Source organism: Pongo abelii, chromosome 6, assembly GCF_028885655.2.
Source record: "Pongo abelii isolate AG06213 chromosome 6, NHGRI_mPonAbe1-v2.0_pri, whole genome shotgun sequence".
In the NCBI taxonomy this organism is placed as follows: Eukaryota; Metazoa; Chordata; class Mammalia; order Primates; family Hominidae; genus Pongo; species Pongo abelii.
In genome coordinates this window covers 41621516-41642687 of record NC_071991.2, presented here as the reverse complement: position 1 = coordinate 41642687, position 21172 = coordinate 41621516, and the positions used below count along the sequence as shown (strand labels likewise).

General features: G+C 39.3%; 1 protein-coding gene across 9 annotated transcripts in view; it reads left to right on the top strand.

Annotated features, from left to right (window-relative positions):
* The window catches only part of HECW1 (HECT, C2 and WW domain containing E3 ubiquitin protein ligase 1), a 456699-nt gene that overhangs the window by 243809 nt on the left and 191718 nt on the right, over positions 1-21172 (top strand). For 8 of the 9 annotated variants that reach the window (XM_054558880.2, XM_054558879.2, XM_054558881.2 and 5 more), the window contains one exon: positions 13088-13182. In XM_054558880.2, coding sequence (XP_054414855.1) covers positions 13088-13182 — 95 coding nt within the window. Of the gene's footprint in view, positions 1-13087; positions 13183-17270; positions 17391-21172 lie in introns of those variants that run through there. The other variant, XM_054558886.2, reaches the window with a different exon arrangement.

Below are 21172 nucleotides of genomic sequence, written 5' to 3'. Positions count from 1 at the left end.
AGTGTGCCTAGGGGAAGATCTTTTTGTGGTTAATTTCCCAGGTGTTCTTTGTGCTTCTTGTATTTGGCTGTCTAGGTCTCTTGCAAGGCCAGGGAAGTTTTCCTCAATTACTCCCCCAAATGTTTTCCAGGATTTTAGAATTCTCTTCTTCCTCAGGAATATCGATTATACTTAGGTTTGGTCATTTAACATAATCCCAGACTCCTTGGAGGCTTTGTTCATGTTTTCTTATTCTTTTTCCTTTGTCTTTGTTGGATTGGGTTAATTCAAAGACCTTGTCTTCAAGCTCTGAATTTCTTTCTTCTACTTGTTCAATTCTATTGCTGTGACTTTCCAGAGCATTTCACAGTTCTAAAAGTGTGTCCAAAGTTTCCTGAATTGTTTATTGTTTTTTTCTTTAAGCTGTCTATTTCCATGACTATTTCTCCCTTTACTTCTTGTATCATTTTTTGGATTTCCTTGCATTGGGCTTCGCCCTTCTGTGGTCCCTCCCTGATTAGCATAATAACTAACCTCCTGAATTCTTTTTCAGGTAAATCAGGGATTTCTTCTTGGTTTGGATCCATTGCTGGTGAACTAGTGTGATTTTGGGGAGGCATTGACGAGCCTTGTTTTATCATACTACCAGGGTTGGTGTTTTCTGGTTCCTTTTCGTTTGGGTAGGCTCTATCAGAGGGAAGGTCTAGGGCTGAAGGCTGTTGTTCAGATTCTTTTGCCTCCAGGGTGTTCCCTTGAATTAGTACTGTCCCCTTTTCCTATGGTGTGGCTTCCTGTGAGCCAAACTGCAGTGATTGTTGTCTCTCTTCTGGGTCTAGCCACCCAGCGAGTCTACCTGCCTCCGGGCTGGTACTGGGGGTTATCTGCACAGAGTCCTGTGATGTGAACCATCTATAGGTCTCTCAGCCATGAATACCAGTGCCTGTTCTGGTGGAGGTGGCAGAGGGTGCAATGGACTCCATAGGGGTCCTTGGCTTTGGTTGTTTAATGATCTATTTTTGTACGGGTTAGCCTCCTACCAGGAGGTGGCACTTTCCAGAGAGTTTCGGCTGTAGTAGTGTGCAGAGGGACTGGTGGTGGGTGATGCCTTAGAACTCTCAAGATTATATGCCCTTTATCTTCCACTACCAGGGTGGGTAGGGAAGGACCACCAGGTGGGGGCAGGGCTAGACGTGTCTGAGCTCAGACTCTTTTAGGGCAGGTCTTGCTGTGGCTGCTGTGAGGGATGGGGGTGAGATTCCCAGGAGTGACATCTACTTGTTACTGAACATATGCCTGTATCTGATGACTCTAATATCTGGAAATTCTATGTATCTGTCTTTTCTTTGTCAGCTGTTTTTTGTTTTTTTTTTTGTTTTGTTTTTTTTTTACATTGCCTTGTCTTTGCATGTGCTTGGTCAATTTTAATTAAGAACTGTACAATGTAAGTGAAAACTTGTAGAAATCAGTTGAGGCTTAGAATGATGCTACTTTCCTCCTGAGGGGTTTTACATTTTCTTCTGACCAATGTCTAGCAATCCAGAATAACCTCAATTGAATTTCAAGGCTTGAGATGATTCGGAGGGCTAAGGCTGGTATATTTCTCAACAGTATATCCATTCACTTATTCAGAGTCCCACCTTGAATCGTGAGGGAATTACCAGAGATTTCCTTTTTTACAGGCTTTAGATTTTTCAGTTTTATCCCCTTAACCCTGCAAACCTGTCAAATATTCTTTTCAGCTTCTCAGCCTCTCAGATGCTTCTTTCAGAATCAACACATTTACCCCTAGAGAAACAACCCCAAATCCTGGGCTTATCTCTGAGTTTTCATGTTCTGTATCTTGACCTCATTATTTTATTTTCCACTGCCTTGCTAGGTCTCTGATGCCTTCAGGCTAGGGTTTCTAGACCTAGGGGAAAAAACTTTCAGGACATCTAATTAAATTTGAATTTAAAATAAACAATGAATAATATTTTTATTGTATGTGTATTCCATGCAATAATCGAAACCTGCTTATACTAAAAACTCATTCCTTGTTTATCTGAAACTCAATTTTAACTGGGTGTCCTGTATTTGATTTGGTAACCCTACTTTTGGCGAATTATTTCTACATTTTAACAGCTTTTCTAGATGTTCTCTGAATTACCTAGTACATTATTACTGAAAGTGGAAGTTTACTTCTGCTAGCTGGTCAGCAGATTTGAGTTATTAAAAACTTTTGAGAGACAAATCACCAAGAAAGGAGTTAATGTTTGCTTAAATCCTAGGTCTGCCATGAACCATATGTGTGACCTTATGTAAGTGGCCTTAGTTTTGACCTCATTTTCCTTAGATGTAAAATAAGAATGACAGGTGACATTTACTGAGGTCTGATTATATGCCAAGCATTGTGCTAAACACATTTTTTTAAGAAAGCTAATAATGATTGGCTATACTTCATAGGATTCTTGTGAGGCTCAAATTAGAAAATATTATTAATGGCCTGGTACATAATAAGTGCTAATTAACTGTTAAGACAAATTTAAGTCATTGCTTTTAAACTTAATTGAACATTTTACTTACTCAGGTCTCCTATCATCATTGCATACTGATGTCTCAAGTGCTACAGCTGGCCTACTAATCCCTTAACAGTGTAGGAAGGTGGAGGATCAGGGAAGCAATTTTCTCATTTCTTTAAGTGATAATAAACTGAAGTGAAATAATCTGTACTCTCTGAATACATGCCCTAAATAAAGATTATAGTTGCAATCTGTGTATAAATATACATATTTATAGTGGTAGAAACTTCAGTTTTGCTCTACTTCGTGAATGACATGGTCACCCCGGCCCAAACTTGAAAATATAAATATATATATTATTGATGCATGTGTTTTAATATTTATGGATGGCTTTCATTGGTAGCCCACCCCTAAATAAGAAGAAACTTTAATGATTTAGTATCCCTTTTCAGCTAGAATGGGAAATCATTTTAAATTACAGGGATATTTAGGTTAAATAAAAGGAAGATCAATTTATAATCAAGTTGCTAAACACTGGAACATAGTATTAAAATATTTGTTTAAGAAAAAGGAAAACAACCTTTGCCAACAACTTCTCAGAAGAGTACCATGACGTCCATTTCCAAAAGGGTAGTATAGAGGCAAGCTGGCTTCACTTTCCCCTGCAGAAAATTTAAAACAATTGTATGGCACCAAGATGATCACCAGCAATATCCCAGAACTCAAATATGAAGGTAAGACAGCTCTCAGGGCCACAAAGCAGTGAAAAAAAGCAGATGGTAAGAGAATCAGACTTCCATATCCACAATGCCCCTCCCCTCAATCTACCTGGCACCAAGTGCATGGAAAATTTTTCCCCAACTCACGATTTCTACACTGGAAAAAGTGAAATGGAGGTAGACAACCAGCTTCCACATAATTTTGCGTTCCCTGGCAGGAGACTTGTCCCTGCCTCAACCCACGAGAAGCATTGGGAGTGCCTGAAGAGAGAACTATCCCTGAGAGCAACCATAGACAAAGCAAGGAGGAAAGACCACCACCCCTGGAAACTCTGAGATATAGCTCAGCCAAAGGAGACGCTAAATCAGAGTGAGTGTTCAGCAGCACCATGCCAAGCAAAGCTTGTTCCATAGATCCCCTTGGCATGAGCCCTTAGTCAGTTTTTCCATAGTCCTGGGATAACGCTTTTGGGACCTCCTCCATTCAGGATGGGCAGCAATCTGATTGTTTACTAGAAGTGAGGCAAACCTGGGTTTAATGTGCATCTAGTATCAAAAAGGAGGCAATTATTTATAGCAGGGGAAAAAAAAAGAAAGATATCAACAGGTAAATTACAAAGAATCTCTACACAAACATATCCAATAATAAAAAAAAAAAAGGCCAGACAGAGAAGACTGAAATAAATAACTAATCCTTCAATGCAAAGACATAGCTGTGTATCTACAAGAAACACAGCAAACAGAAAACCATGACCTCCTCAAGTGGGCAAAGAAAGGAACTAGTGATTGACCCCAATGAGACAACAATATGTGCACTCTCTAAGAACTGAAAAATAGCAGTTTTAAAGAAACTCAGTGATCTCCAAGATAAGACAGAAAAAGCAATTCAGAAATTTATCAAGGAAATTTAACAAAGAGATTGAAATAATTTTAAAAATAAAACAAATCTTGGAACTGAGAAATATATTTGCTGAAGTGAAAAATTTATTACACGTTCTCAACAGCAGACTGAATCAAGCAGAGAAAAGAATCAGTGAGCTCAAAGACAGGCTATTTGAAAATACACAGAGGAGAAAAAAGAAAAAAGAATAAAAAAGAACAAAGATCACCTACAAGACATAGAAAATTACCTCAAAAGACCAAATCTAAGAATTATTGGTGTTCAAAAGGAATTGAGCAACAGCAAGGAGAAAATTTATTCAAAGAAATAATAACAGAAAACTTCCCAAAACTTGAGAAAGAGGTGTATATCCATCCAGTTACAGAAAGATCAGAGAACACCAAACAGATTCAACTCAAATAAGGCTATCCCACGGCATATAATAATCAAACTTTCAAAGGTCAAGGACAAAGATGGCATCTTAAAAGCAACAAGAGAATAGAAGCGAAGAACATATAAAGGAGCTCCAGTTCATCAGGCAACAGACTTCTTAATGGAAACCATACAGACCAAGAGGGAGTGAGATGACATTTTCGAAGTGCTGAAAGGAAAAAAAAAAAACAAAACTGCCTCCCAGGAATTCTGTATCCAGCAAAGTTATCCTTCAAATACAGAAAAGAGATAAATTATTTCCCAGAGAAACAAAGGCTAAAAGAATTCACTACCACCAGACCCATCATACAAGAAATGCTAAAGAGAGTTAATTAATCTGAAAAACAAAAACAAAAAACACTAATGAGTAAAAAGGAAACATTTGAAGATATAAAATCCACTGGTAAAATTAAGTAGACAGACAAACCCAGAATACTCTAATACTATAATTTTGGTGTGCAGTCTACTCATATCTCTAGTAGGAAGCCCAAAAGACAAATTGATCAAAAACAGTAATACCTATAGCAACCTGTTAAGAGATAAGTAATATGAAAATATGTAAATTGAGACAACATAAAATCCAAATGTTGGGAGGATGGAGTTAAATTGTAGAGGCTTTTTTTTTTTAATTTGTTCTTTGTTTCTATTCTTTGTGATCTAAGATAAGTTGTCATCTCCTTAAAATAGCCTGTTACATCTATAAGATTTTTTTGTAAGCCTCATGGCAACCAAAATGCAAAAACCTATAATAGATTCACTAAAAATAAAAAGCAAAAAATTAAAACATACTACCAGAGAAAATAACTTAACCACAAAGGAAGATAGGGAATATAGAAAAAAGGAAGAGAGCAGTTAAAAACCAACAAGAGGCCAGGCACAGTAGCTCACGCCTGAAACCCCTTTGGGAGGCTGAGGCAGGCAGATCATGAGGTCAAGAGATCGAGACCATCCTGGCCAACATGGTGAAACCCTGTCTCTACTAAAAATACAAAAATTAGCTGGGTGTGATGGCGTGCACCTGTAGCCCCAGCTACTCGGGAGGCTGAGGCAGGAGAATCACTTGAACACAGGAGGTGGAGGTTGCAGTGAGCCAAGATCGCGCCACTGCATTCCAGCCTGGCAACAGAGCAAGACTCCGTCAAAAAAATAAATCAAATAAAATAAAAAAACAGAAAACAAGCAACAAAATGGCAGTAGTCAGTCCTTACTTATCAATAATAACAACAAATATAAATATACTCAGTTCTCTAATTAAAAGGGATAAAGTGGCTGAGTTAATAAAGAAACAAGACCCAATTATATGCTGCCTATAAGAAACCCACTTCAGTTATAAAGACACATACAGACTGAAAGTATTTAGGTGGAAAAAGACATTCCATGCAACTAGAAACCATAAAGGGCAGGAGTAGCTATGCTTACATCAGATAAAATAGACTACAAATCAAAGACTGTAAAAAGAGATAAAGAAGGTCACTATATAATGATAAAGGGGTCAATTCAGCAAATGGCTATGAAAATTATAAATATCTATGCACCCAACACCAGAGCTCCCAAATATGTAAAGCAAACATTAATAGATCTAAAATGAGAGATACACTACAATATGATCATAATAGGGGACTTCAATACCCCACTCTCCATAATGGCCATATCATTCCAGCAAGGAAATGTAAATAAACTACACACTGACCACATGGCCTAACTGACATCTATAGAACATTTCACTCAACTGCTGCAGAATACACATTTTTTTATCAACACATGGAACATTCTTCAGAATAGACCATATATTAAGCCACAAAATAAGTGTCAACAAATTCAAAAAAGTAGAAATCATATCAAGTATCTTCTCTGACCACAAAAGGAATAAAACAAAATCATTAACAAGAGAAACCTCAGAAACTACACAAACACATGGAAATTAAACTACATGCTCCTGAACAACTAATGGAGAAATTAAGAGAAAAGTTTTAAAATTTTTTGAAACAAATCAAATAGAAATACAGCATACCAAAATGTATGTGGTACAGTAAAAAGCATTACTAAGAGGGACGTTTATAGCAATAAACACCTATATCAAAAAAGTAGAAAGACTTTAAGTAAACAACCTAATGAAGTACCTCAAGGAACTAGAAAAGCAAGAACAACCCAAACCCAAAATAAGCAGAAAAAAGAAATAAAAAAGAGCAGGGCAGAAATAAATTAAATTCATACTTCAAAAATACAAAAGATCAATGAAATGAAGACTCAGTTTTTTTGAAAGGATAAACAAAGCTAGAATAGCTAAGAAAAAAAGGGAGAAGACTCAAATAAATAATATAAGAAAAAAAAGGAGACATAACAACTGAGACCTCAGAAATACAAAAAACCATTAGCGACTATTATGGACAACCATACACCAACAAATTGGAAAACCTAGAAAAAATGTATAAATTCCCAAATACATACATCCTACCAAGAGTGAACCATGAAGAAATAAGAAACTGCAACAAACCAATAATGAATAATAAGACTGGAGCCATAATAAAAAGTCTCCCTTCAGAGAAAACTTCAGGACCTGATGACTTCATTGCTGGATTCTACCAAATAGTTAAAGAAGAATGAGCACCAATTCTGCTCAAACTCTTTTAAAAAATCGAAGAGGAGGGAAGACTTCCAAACTCAGTCTACAAGGCCAGCATTATCCTGATACCAAAGCCAGACAAGGGCACAACAAAAAAAAAATGAAAACTGCAGGCCAATATCACTGATTAACATAGATACAAAAGTCCTCAACAAAACACTAGCAAACCTAATTCAACAACACATTAAAAAGAGTATTCACCATGATCAAGTGGGATTCATCACAGGGATGCAAGGATGATTCATCATATACGAATCAATAAATGTCATACATTACATTAACAGAATCAAGAGCAAAAACCATATGATCATTTCAATAAATGCTGAAAAAGCATTTGACAAAATCCACATCCTTTTATGATAAAAGCCCTCAATAAACTGGGTATAAAAGGAACATACCTCAAAATAATAAAGACCATGTATGACAAACCCACAACTAGCATAGCACTGAATGGGGAAAAAATGAAAGCCTTTCTTCTAAGATCTGGAACAAGACAAGGATCCACACTTTCACCATTTTTATTCAATATAGTACTAGAAGTTCTGGCCAGAGCAATTAGGCAAGAGAAAGAAATAAAGGGCACCCAAATTGGAAAGAAAGAAGGTAAAGTAGACTTGTTGAAAGATGACATGATTTTATATTAAAAAAAAAAGATTCCACCAAAAATTGTTAGAACTGATAGACAAATTTAGCAAAGGTGCAGGATACAAAATAAACATACTAAAGTCATGTATATGTGCCAACAGCAAACAATCTGAAAAAAGAAATCAAGCAAGCAATCCTATTTACAATAGCTACAAAGAATGTAAAATACCTAGGCATCAATTTAATGAGCAAAGGAAAACTGTAAAACACTGATGAAAGATGTTGAAGTAAACATTTAAAAATAGAAAGATATTCCATGCTTAGGTATTGGAAGAATTACTATGACTAAAATGACAGTTCTACCCAAAGCAATTTACAGATTCAATGCAATTCGTACCAAAATATCAATGACATTCTTCACAGAAACAGAAAAACTAATCCTAAAATGTATATGGAACCACAAAAGACCCTGGATAGCCAAAGCAATTCTGAACGGAAAAGAGCAAAGCTGGAGGCATCATACTACCTGACTTCAAAATATGCTACAAAGCTGGCTGGGCGCGGTGGCTCACGCCTGTAATCCCAGCACTTTGGGAGACCAAGGCAGGCAGATCACGAGGTCAGGAGATCGAGACCATCCTAGCTAACACGGTGAAACTCCGTCTCTACTAAAAATACAAAAAATTAGCCGGGCGATGTGGCAGGTGCCTGTAGTCCCAGCTACTCAGGAGGCTGAGGCAGAAGAATGGTGTGAACCCAGGAGGCAGAGCTTGCAGTGAGCCGAGATGGTGCCACTGCACTCCAGCCTGGGTGACAGAGTGAGACTCCATCTCAGAAAAAAAAAAGAAAAATATTCTACAAAGCTGTAGTAACCAAATCAGCATGGTAGTGGCAAAAAAACAGACACATAGACCAATGGAACATATAATAATAGAGGACCCAGATATAAATCCAGGCATTTACAGCCAATCCATTTTCAACAAAGGTGCCAAGAACATGCAATGGGGAAAGATTAGGCTCTTCAATAAATAATGCTGGGAAAACTGGAAATCCATATGCAGAAGAATGAAACTAGACCCCTATTGCTCATCATACACAGAAATAACATCAAAATGGATTAAAGACTTAAATCTAAGACCTAAAACTGAAACTACTAGAAGAAAACATTGGGAAAACTCTCCAGGCCCTTGGTCTGGGCAAAGTTTTCTTTGTGTAAGACCTAAAAATCACAGGCAACAAAAGCAACAGTTGACAGATAGGATTATATCAAGCTAAAAGGCTTCTGCACTGCAACAGAAACAATCAAAAAAGTGAAAAGACAAGCCAAAGAATGTGAGAAAATATTTGCAAACTATCTGTCTGATAAGGAATTAATAACCAAAATATACAAGAAGCTTAAACAACTCAAGAGCAAAAAACAATCTGATTTTTAAGTAGCATCTTTTAAAAGATGTGAATAGACATTTCTTAAAAGAAGACAGACAAATGGCCAACAGGTGCATGAAAAAAATGCTCAACATCAGTAATCAGGGAAATGCAAATCGAAACCACAATGAGTTATCATTCACCCCAATTAAAACAAGACAGGGAGCAACAAATGCTGGCGAGAACACAGAGAGAGGGGAACCCTCGTACACTGCTGGTGGGAATGTAAATTAGTACAGCCACTATGAAAAACTAACAGATTCCTCAAAAAATTAAAAATAGAACTACCATATGACCCAGCAATTCCATTACAGGGTATATAGCCAAAAGAAAGGAAATCAATATATCAAAGAGATATCTGCACTCCCATGTTTATTGCAGTACTGATCACAACAGTCAAAATATAGAATCAACCTAAGTGCCCATTAATAGATGAGTGGATAAAGAAAATGTGGTATGTAATAGTATTGAGTCATAAAAAAGAATGGAATTCTGTCATTTGCAGTAACATAGATGGAACTGGAGGTCATTATGTTAAGTGAAATAAGCCAAGCACAGAAAGGTAAATATTGCATGTTTTCATTCGTATGTGGGAGCTAACAAAGTGGATCTCATGGAGATTGAGAGTAGATTGGTGGTTACCAGAGACCAAGAAATGTAGAAGGAAGAAGAAGATGAATAGAGATTGATTAATGGGTACAAATATACAGTCTGATAGAAGAAATAAAATTTAGTGTTTGATAGATCAATAGAGTGACTATAATTTATAATAATCTATCATATGTTTCCAAATGGCTAGAAGAGAATAATTCAAATGTCTCTAGCGCAAAAAAAGACAAATAATTAAGATGATGTATATCCCAATTACATTCATTTGATCTTTACAAATTATATGAATGTATTCAATCATCACATGTATCCTGAAAATATGTACATCTATTATGTATCAATAAAAAACTAAAAATGGAAGAAACAAAGAAGAGTACAGAGTTTGAAGTGTTCCATGAATTCCTGGCTCGAAATATGCCCTGATCTGCTCATCTAGCAATAGAGTTCAGTGCAGGATTGTATGTAATTTCCCTGACCTTTTTGCTCAAAGGCATTGAAATAATTTTTTCTCTAAATGGAAATCTAGTAGTGCCCATTTGGGATTCCTGGTACCTAAAATTCCTTTCCACCCAACTGAGCTGAAGGTGAGGCCATTTGGCCCCTCCATGCTGATCCCACCGGCACCTACAGGCAGAGTAACTCATGCACTAGGCAACAGTAACTCATTGTGATTAACTAGGTAGATGGCTCACTGCTTTATTCAGAGTCCTTCCCTGATCCCTGACTTACAGGAAACTTGCCTCTCAGGCCAACACGGTGTTGGATCTGAGTGTGTAGACCTAACATGGGGACAACTTTGAGGTGTCTTGGAGAATAAGTACAGAACTGGGTTATAAGATTGTCCACCAAGAGCTTGAAAAGACAATCAACAGACATGTGAAAGAACTATAGAGAAAGTGACTCAGGAAGGAAACTCAAAGTACAGGCATATCTGAAGTAAGAACACATCCACTAACAGAGGGACTGATTAGCGTCCAGGCATCACCCAGGTAATGGAAAACCTGAACAACTGCAATTAAATGGCTTCAAAAATATTTAAATAGCTGATTAAAATTTAATGAAAAAGTTTAACCCTACTAATAATCAAATAAATGAAACAAAAATAATAATCGGATTCTATTTTAAGCCTATCTTTAAGTGATGATGCTCAGTGCTAACAAGGGTTCTATGAGATGGTCAGAGTCACATTTCCTGATAGAAATGTAAAGTGTTATTTGGAAAGCAATTTTGCCCCAGGAAGGGAGGATTCTTAAAATATATTCTTTTTTTTTTTTTTTTTTTTTGAGACTGAGTCTTGCTCTGTTGCCCAGGCTGGAGTGCAATGGCGTGATCTTGGCTCACTGCCACCTCCACCTCCCAAGTTCCAGCAATTCTCCTGCTTCAGCCTTCCGAAGTAGCTGGGATTGCAGGAGTGCAACACCACGCCCAGCTAATTTTTGTATTTTTAGTAGAGATGAGGTTTCACCATGTTGGCCAGGCTGGTCTCAAACCCCTGACCACAGATGATCCACCCACCTCGGCCTCCCAAAGTGTTGGGATTACAGGTGTGAGCCACCGCGCCCGGCCCATATCTTTTAACCTAAAGAAGACTACTGCAATATTCATATCTACAGCATTGAGGAAACCTTTACATATCAGTTAGGTTTAGGTTTAGCTGCATATAACAGAGATCCTAAAATAACAATGGTAAACTGCATAGGTGTTATTCTGCCAGGGAGGCTGCAAAATGTAGTACTTTAGCTGGTCATTATCACTCAAAATAAAATTGAGATTCTGTTATTAAGGAGGAAAGGTTGAACGGATGTCGGGTAGGTATCTAGCGATTTTTGCTCCATTGTCCTAGAGAGAAAATTTGAACTTAAAAAATAATTTGTAAAAAGTAATTGATTTTCAGAGAAAAGCCTGAATTTCCAAATATAGGAAATATTTGCAATGTGTAAATCTATTCAGTTGTTCTATATAATAAGTAATGTTATTTGAGGAGTTTTAAATGATAGTTGGCCATGCTTATTTCATAATGTCAATTTTTTTAAAAAGCAAAATGTATTATTCTATAGTTTATAGTCTCAATTATGCAAAAATCTCAGAAGATTGTTATTTCATTTATACTTATCTTCATTTTTCATATTTTCCATTCTGAGCACATTTCAAATGCATGCTAAGAAAATTGTAGATATTAGTTTTAATATGATAATTGAAGGCAAATTTCCATATTTGAGTGAAAATATCTCAAATTGGAGATTTCTCATATTGTTTCAAACAAAATATAAGGGACCAAGACATAGCCTGGTAATTTTTTTAAATTTTAAGAAAACAAATCCTATAAACAGTGAATTGGGGAAAGCAAGTCACCTTCAAATGAACTAAGCTCGTGTTGGCTACAGATCTTGTCCTCTACGGAACTAAATGCCAGAAGGAAAAGGACTCATGTTATTGTCATTTAGTCATCACATCATCACAATCACTAACATTTACTGAGCATTTAATTGAATCTAAGCACTTTTATTTGCTTAACCAACGTCTTATGAAGTCCTATTTTAACAGGGGGTACAGGGACTTATTCATTGTCTCACAGATTGTAAATAATGGAGCTGAAATTCAAACCCAGTGTGATCCCCCTAAACTCTTTACATTCTGATTAACCATTTATAGAACTTTCTTTTTTTTTTTTTTTTTTTTAAATGGAGTCTCACCCTATTACCCAGGCTGGAGTGCACTGATGTGATTATAACTCTCTGCAGCCTTAAACTCCTGAGCTCAAGCCATCCTCCTGCCTCAGCCTCCCAAGTAGCTGGGAACTACAGATGCGTGCCACCACTGCCAGCTACATCTATAGAACTTTGAAGGAAACAAATTGTGATGCAAAGAGGTTATTATTGATGGGTACAGGAGTTTAGAAAATATGCCTCTCTCCCATATACTTCAATAACTTCTCAAAGTCTTTCTGCAAATTACCAAGATATTAATCACAATGAATTAAATAATAGGACATTACAGAAGAAACAGACAGGTGATAGGCATCTACCCACCTCACATCTTAGAACTAAGAGTTTTAAATCAATGACCTCTAATAGGGCAGGATGGATGCTGAGAAGTCTAAATAATGGACTTAACTTGGATACAAAAATATTAAGGCCAAAACAATTTTTCATGTCACAGTTTTAAGAAGAAGTCAGACCTGTCCTTGAGGCCACATGAGGAGCATCATTGTCGAGTGTGGCCTGGCTTGCTTGTGGGGGAATTAGGTTGCAGTTCTTAGAGATGTCTTCTGTGGCCATAGCTGTCTCTCACTGGGTTATACCCTACTTCTCAGTCTCATTTTTTGTTTGTCTTTCAGCTGAAACTAAGATCTGCTTCAAATACTACCATGGAGTGAGTGGGGCCCTGCGAGCAACCACCCCCAGTGTCACGGTCAAAAACTCGGCAGCTCCTGTAAGTCTCATTTCTCCGTCTTTGGTTAGACCTAACTCTGGTCTTTCTTCACTTTCCTATTTTGTTCTTGTGCGTGCGTGTGTGTGTGTGTGTGTGTACATGTACATACACACATATGGAGATATACTGATAGATTGATCATGAATAAATGGAGAGACACCTCAAAATAGTCAAGAGGAATGAGATCCATAGTTGACCTTATTAAGCCTCATGCTACACTTGTGTGTTAGGGAGGAGCCAAGCTTCTGTATTTTCCTTAGATGGCCAAATGTTTCTAACAGAAACATGTGCAATCACAGCAAAAAAGCCTTTTCTTTGGATCACGTTTTTTAATTATTTGGTTTTAAATATTTATATTTTCTTATGTTTTTTTTCTTTTAGGCTTGTAAATAAATTAATGGAGTAGGATTTATTGCCTCAGGTTGATTTTAGTCATAGAATTATAACATGATAGGCCTGGAAAGACCAGAATCTCTCACCCTTCTCTGTGTATAAATGAGGACAGTGGCCAAGGAGCCTAAATAATCTGTCTCAGGTCACAGAACTCGTTGCAGATCCAGGATTTAAGTCACTTCTTTTGTTCCCTGCTGTGTGGCTTTGCTCAGGCCTATGGTAATAGATGCCATCTTTCCTAAGTTACAATCCAGTTTTAATCTTTGTAGTGCTTCTCACTTAGTGCTTAATGCATCTGATTAGGCTGAAATGCACTGAGAAATGGCATTCCTTTTCCTTTTCACATAAATTTAAAATGACCAACTGGGGAGGCTGGACAGAAACCAGTGGGGGACTTTGTCATGCTAGTGGAAATAAAAAAGACTCTCTTTTTTCTTTTTTACATTAAAAAAACAGGCCAGACGCAGTAGCTCATGCCTGTAATCCCCACACTTTGGGAGGTCCCAGGCAGGTGGATCACTTGAGGTCAGGAGTTTAAGACCAGCCTGGCCAACATGGTGAAACCCTGTCTCTACTAAAAATACAAAATTAGCCAGGCATGGTGGCGAGCATCTGCAATCCCAGCTACTTGAGAAGCTAAGGCAGAAGAATCACTTGAACCCGGGTGCAGTGAGCAGAGATCGCACCACTGCACTCCAGCCTGGGCAACAAGAGCAAAACTCCATCTCAGAAAAAAAAAGAGAGAGAGAGAAAGTATTTGACATGAAATATGAATGATTCAGAAAGGACTTTGACTCCAAAAAATATTCCACTTTGCTGCTTTGCAAATCAGTTCTGCAGCATCCTGAAGATGAGCTGATTGAGGCCTTGGTAGTAAGCAGTAAGGTAAGCAGGCCCGAGGCCCAAAGCCTGGCTGCCTCCATCCTCGGCAGGACTGGACACTGAACTGGGTTTACCATCCGGGAACTCATAGCGGAAAGTGCAGTGGGAAGACAAGGAGAGGCACATGTGCTTTTGATGGCTTTGCCGTTTTTCCCTCACTGGCCATGCAGATTGGAATGTGATTCCTGTCTGTCTGGGACAGCAATTTCAGTGAGAAAATCTAGGGAGGTGTCCTCAGAGTGCCAGAACCTCTCTTCCAGGCCCGTTTGTTTGGGCATCCCTCAAAAGAGGGTACCCCTTAAAACCAGACACGTCCTGACACCTGTTAGCCAATCATTGATGGTGAGTGACAACTAAATCAAGGTAGCTTAGAGACAGCTAAATCAAGGCAGAAAAGAAAAAGTGAACCAGAAGCTAGGGAGACGAGCAGGAAGGCATTGAGCACACAATACGCAGAGAAGGAAGGAGGTGGGAAGTGGAGTGAAGCCAATTAGGGAAAACCCTTCCACTGCAGGCCTGGCCTCTTGCCACCGCACAGCAGGTCACTGAATGAGGCAGACACAAGGATCCCTCAGCAGGGATGGGCTGTGCCCACTGATGGGACTGGCCTGTTGGCTCAAGGCTCAGAGGGGGGAGGAGTTCCTCACCTTCTTCTGCTCTGGAATGATACTGTGGGTGTGTTGGCCAGCCCTGGAATTCAGACAAATTCTTACCTGAAGCACTTTTTCTTATTTAAATAAAGCTCCCTAGAGCATTTGACTTCTCTGAACTCAGCCTGCTGGAGACTCCAGATGTTCACCTGCTGCTCAGACCAGTGCAAAATGTGACACATCACAGTGTTGTGCAATGTAGGCTTAAAATTAAGCAAGAGGCCAACTGCCCAGAAAATGGCCTCTAAAGTATGATGTACAGCCCCTTAGGGCAGGATAAATTTTCAACAAGCATATGCTCCCCAAGGGCTGCCATCACCAGAAACAAAGGCTTGTACCTCAGAAGAGGAAATGAGATGCTTCCATCACACTGTTGATATAAGGTTCAGCAGGTGCCTGATTGCTACTGCCCTGACCTCATCTTTGTCATTCCACGTGAGCTGCTGCTGCTCATACTTCAAACTCTGGCATCTTGAAATATTTAGACATATTGCTGTCACCCTGATTTTTATCTCCTAATGATTTTGTCACACAAATCAGTAGACACTTGGGTTGACACTTGAATATACATCCTGCAGACAACTTTTATTCCCCAAGCATGTGAGAGCTCAATCGCATAGCCCCTCTGCCACCAGGGACAAAGAGAGAAATCCTGGGCTCCTGTTGTCATGGTGAAAATGAGTCCCTGGAGTCCCAGGGCAGAAGGCAGTACACAGTATCCCACAGGACTGTATTTTCACAGGCAATTAGGTTTCATAGGAGCCACACTAGGAGGAGCCCCCTTTGTTTGATAGCGTGGCACACTTCTCAAAGCTGTTTATCACACATTATTCTAGTTGATGCCCAGCACATCTGTGGAGAGAGGCAGGAACTACCATTCTGGTTAAGTGATCATTTGGCTATATGGTGATGGAGAAAAACCACATTTCGCTTATACTTTTTGCAACCCAGCTCAGTTTGGGCATAATCTAGCAACCTTCCAGGTTAAATAAGCCTTTGCAGTCTGGTCTGGGGACTTGAGCACACAGTTTCTAAGGGGAAATGCTGTGAGGTTTCCCTAAATCAATTTGTTAATAAACTTGACGTGTCAACTTCTAGGTTGAGGATTGCTGCTGCTGCATTCATCTCTTATGAAGAGTTGCTGTGTATTGCCATTATATCACGTCCCCAAAGTCACTGAGTTGGTTTGTGACAATACGCTAAACCTAACATTCTTTGAAAAGGAGGAACAAGCTGTCACATGCTCCTTTGTTGTAATCAATGCTTTAATTTTCTGAGCATTATATGGTCTCATGATGCATCAGTTCTTTTTCTCATTCTCTTGTTCCCTCTCATCTTTGTCTTTGTCCCATGGGCAACTGTTGAGGTCCTTGTTTAAAAAGAGGTTGTCTTCTACTCTTGTCTTTCTGGGGCTCTCATTTATTGTATATCAGAAACTGTGATGGATGTACTTATAGAGATAGATGAAATATAAGCCCTGTCACTGAGAACTCACAGTTACTCCAGTATAAATTATAATACTATATAAAGTATCCAGTACTGGAGCGTGAAGCCTGCTGTGCTGGTGTATAGAGAAAGCCGTGACCAGGCACCTGCAGCAGCTGTGCTGGCTGCGGGAAGAGGGGGCATGGCCTGAGGCAGGCGCCATTACTGGGCCTTGGCCATGCCTTGAAGACAGACAGGCAAGGCCAGCAGAAGGGATGGCCTGTACAAAGGCATGGGGTGAGAAATGGCTCAGGCCTGGCAGGGAAGGAGACCTAGTTGTCTTAGGTTTAAAGAATATGGGACTTATTATCCCTATATATCCTCCTGTTTTTCGTACTTTTTGTGTCTTATTGGTAGCACCTATCACGTTTTATATCTTTCTTTTATTTTCTGTAGAAAATCACTGTCAAAGGCAAGCTCTTCCTCTCCATATTCTGGCCCTTGCTAACTCCCCCTTGTGCATTACCATTACAGTCTTCTTAAATAAGCCCCATGATATATTTTTCTTTCTCTGATTATACATCAAAAAACAGAAATCAGCCCATCACGACAGTTTGCCAAAGACAGGGTGGGTAAACTGTCCTCAGCCCAACACACAGTCCACTGAAAATAACCAGGCTGCCCTGCTGGGTCTAGACCTGACAGTGAGTTTTCACATCCTCCTCTTCCCACTCTCAGGCACCGAGCCGGCATCATCTGTAGGGGCTGCTGGAGGGAGTGGGGGCCCTCCCTTTGCCTGCCGGTTCTACTGCAGTGCCAGAGACTCTGATGCAGTCTGAAGCTGTTGGTGTGAGCCAGGTAAGTGAGAGTCTTTCAAGTCCTGAGCATACTGCTCCCACACCTGGTTTATGAGACCTTCCCTGCAGAGCGTTCACCTGGCAGTGCAGTGGGCCTCCTCCCCACCCATGCTGAGGCCTGGGACTGCGGCTTCCAGATAGAAAATAGGAAGCTGGGGAATGACTCTGGCAGAGTCCAAGCAATTGGGAAAGGCCACCAGCATGCAGGGCAGGCTGAGGACATGACATTCCCACCCCGTGTGGGGCCATCTACTCTGGAGTAGAGACTTCTCTAGATTTAGAGGCTGGGTCATGTGTAGTCAAAGGTGTATTTCTTATGTTGTCTTTATCAGCATTAAAATGTGTGGAAACCCCATCAGGATTATGTTACACTGGATTATTCTTATTCTTACCTCAGATTGCTATTGTTTATTTATTTACTTCATATTCTGTATCTTCTGGCTCTTTCAATGAGAAGTTGGAAGTAAACATAGGAAGGTCCTCTCCTTCTTCCTTCATGTTAATCTAGTGCCGCTGCAACCAAGCTTTTGATAATAACTGAACAGCATAACATTCAAAGTAAAGTTCTTTGCCAAAGAACAAAGAACAGCTGGGTGCAGTGGCTCACGCCTGTAATCCTAGCACTTTGGGAGGCCAAGGTGAGTATATCACATGTGGCCAGGAGTTCGAGACAAGTATGGCCAACATGGCAAAACCCCATCTCTATAAAAAAATAAAAAATAAAATAATATTAGCCAGGCATGGTGGTGCACGTCTGCAATCCTAGCTACTTGGGCGGCTGAGGCACAAGAATCACTTGAACCTGGGAGGCAGAGGTTGCAGTGAGCCGAGATCACACCACTGCACTCCAGCTTGGTGGACAGAGCAAGACTGTCTCAAAAAAAATAAAAAAGAACAAAGAACAAACTTAAACTATCTTTTCACTAGTTCATGTTTACAGATTCATTTACTTTGTCAGACCCCCTGAGCAGAGGTAAGAGTTGACACTATCCTCTTAAAAAAAAGGCAACTCAGTAGGACATTTCCCCACCAACATAGGCTAAATTAGCACTCTAAAATAGGGTCAAGATTTTCCTCCTCCACATAAGTCTGAGTCTCCTGCAGTGGACAAATAATTGATAAATACCTTCCCTTCCCCAAATTCTAGGTCATTACCTTCGGCTATAGTAGTATTTTTCTTGGAGATTTTAAAAGTAGATATTTCAAAAAAATATTTCAAATCATAATAAAGCAACTATGGACCAGCTGCTATAGGTTATAAAATGACCTGGAAAATACTTCAACCAAGTTAGTAGCAAAAGGAATCCACAGGTTGCCGACTGATGGGACCAGCTACCTAGAATTGTTAGACACAGGCCAATTAATTTGGAAGACACCTCAGCTTTATAATAAATGATCTTGAGCGCTTGTGCTTGGCAGAGATTAAATGGCAAGACCAGGTTCCAATAAACATCAATCACCATGTATCTTCAATATTGGGGTGAAGGTCCCCGAAGTTGCCAAAGGATCCCCTTCATCCAGTGTGTCCAGATGAAGTCTCAATTTTACCCTTGAAATGTGTCAAAAAGGAGTATCCAAAAACTAATGGAGAAGGAGAGAGTTTGTTCTCTGTTTAATTGGGATGGACTGCACTGCCCCAGTGAGGTGGACCCGCCCCCTGAGATCCCAGGAGAGCAGGCAGCCTTACACAGACCTCAGAACCACAGGACTGCCCAAGATGCTATTTTCTCTTAATTGTAGTTTTCTATTCATTATGCTATGTAAAGAACTGTCTCTGCACAAAGAGGGACTTGGGGAAATTTCAGAGTCATTTTCCTCAACTTGTAAGAAAATGGGGCTTTCTAAGGATTTAGTTGGAATTCTGGCTTTCATGATGTCACCAGATTCATGGCACTATAGCCATGTTCTTAAACTTGCCTCATTTCCAGTTCTGATTTTGGAAACTTGGCCCCATGGTATTTTGGGCAAGTGACATGGCATTTATTTTTTGACTTAGATTTTATAATAGCCAGAGCAGCCTTTTGTGAATTCTTTTCCTATTGCCTTCCTATTACATCCAGAATTTATTTTTGCAGCATATCACCAATACTTAGCTAACCAGCACTAAAAGGAAACCTCATTAACAATATTATGATGAGGCAAAATTTTGAGACTTAGTCCCTAATATTCTGAAAATCTGTTTTTAACTGAAATAATTCTAGTTATGCTAGGGAAGCAAGATGTCTGAAGAAGTTATACAGTACAATATTCTATTTTTATTTATTCCCTTCATAAATGTCTGTTAACCTTTTCTTAGAGGAGAATTTAAGAAAGCATTTTGATTTGTAGGAGCTATAGATTAAATGATACAGATAAAACACAATAAATGTAATCTTAAGTGCTTGAGCTAGAATTACATACATGATTTATTTACATGCAAAGGATCAATGCTGCCCAGACATTTACTAGAGGGTTTTAGAATGACTTTTTAAGGGGTTATTTTACAAGATCTTCTGACTATTGTTAACTTTTAAACTTTGCCTCCATTCTCAAAAGTCAAGGGTAGAATAGAAGAGGAGTTTCCAAGGGTGATAGAAGTTGATGGTTAGATATCAACATAATGTAGAATTTATTCTAGCTGAGAATCCACATCACGTTTTTTCTTACTGCTAATCTGGCAAATTGTTTTCTGATGCTCAAAGCCTCTTGCCTCTAATCTGTTCCCAGAACCTGCTTCCACCTCCTCAGCCCTTCTGCTCCCACCTCTCCAGTCCATGCAACACTCTGTCCCTCAACCACGGAGGTCTGCTCAGAACAGTTATTCTGGGCATCTTTACGTAGCCTGTGGCTTCAATGTCATTTATGTACTTAGTAAATATTTGTCACTAAGCTCCTTGGGGCTAACCATTAGGCATGTAAAACCAAACAAGACAAATCCCCATGCTCATCAAGCCACCTGCCTAAGATACAGGCAAGTGTGTAGCGGGGAGACAGACAAGAAAACAGGCAATGACAGAGCACTATTCCATGCCTCTGGAGGTGGACAATATAGGGTACTTTGTAAGGACCAATTATGGGCAGGCCCAGAACATGATGCAGGGTTTTCCAGAAGGAGTAAGCTGAAATGTGCACACACCACAGCCATGATTTCTGATCAAGCCCTTTATTTCTTGTAAGCAAATTTAACCCAGAATATAGTGGCTGCTTATTCATAAATGTGTCTCCTGCAAAAGTCCCTTCAGGTTTTGATCAGACTAATTTCAGGTTTGATCAGCAGTGGGGACATTTGTACATTTGCTTTTTGGGCAAGGCATCAGGTGGACTTGCCCTTCTAGAACAGAAAGGGAAGGGATTGGGCATCCTCTCACTAGATAATTTACCCAGGCCCTACTCACAATCTCTAACCTCTCAAAGAGGCATTTTGGAAGTTTAGATTCTATCCTAGCCCAACATTAAGGAATCTGTTCAGTTTGAGGGGAAGAGGTCCAGAGCTCACACTAATGAGGCATTCTGGGGTCTCAAGTCTGGAAATGCTGTTTTCTGAAACACTTTTCCCACCAGCTATGGTTCAGCTGCCATACTGTAGGGGTGGGTGGTTTACATCCTTCCTTTCTGGACTCTAAGAAGCAAAATGCCAAATCACGTTCTGTGATCGCCAATGGTTGGTTCTAAACCTTCTCTTCAAGTTGCATTTTCTGTAGAAATGACATTAGAAAAAATTTATGGAAAGTGGAAATGGAAATCCTAATGGAAAGTGGAAATCCTTTCTATGTTTGTAAGAGCCACATTCTGAAATTGGGGTCA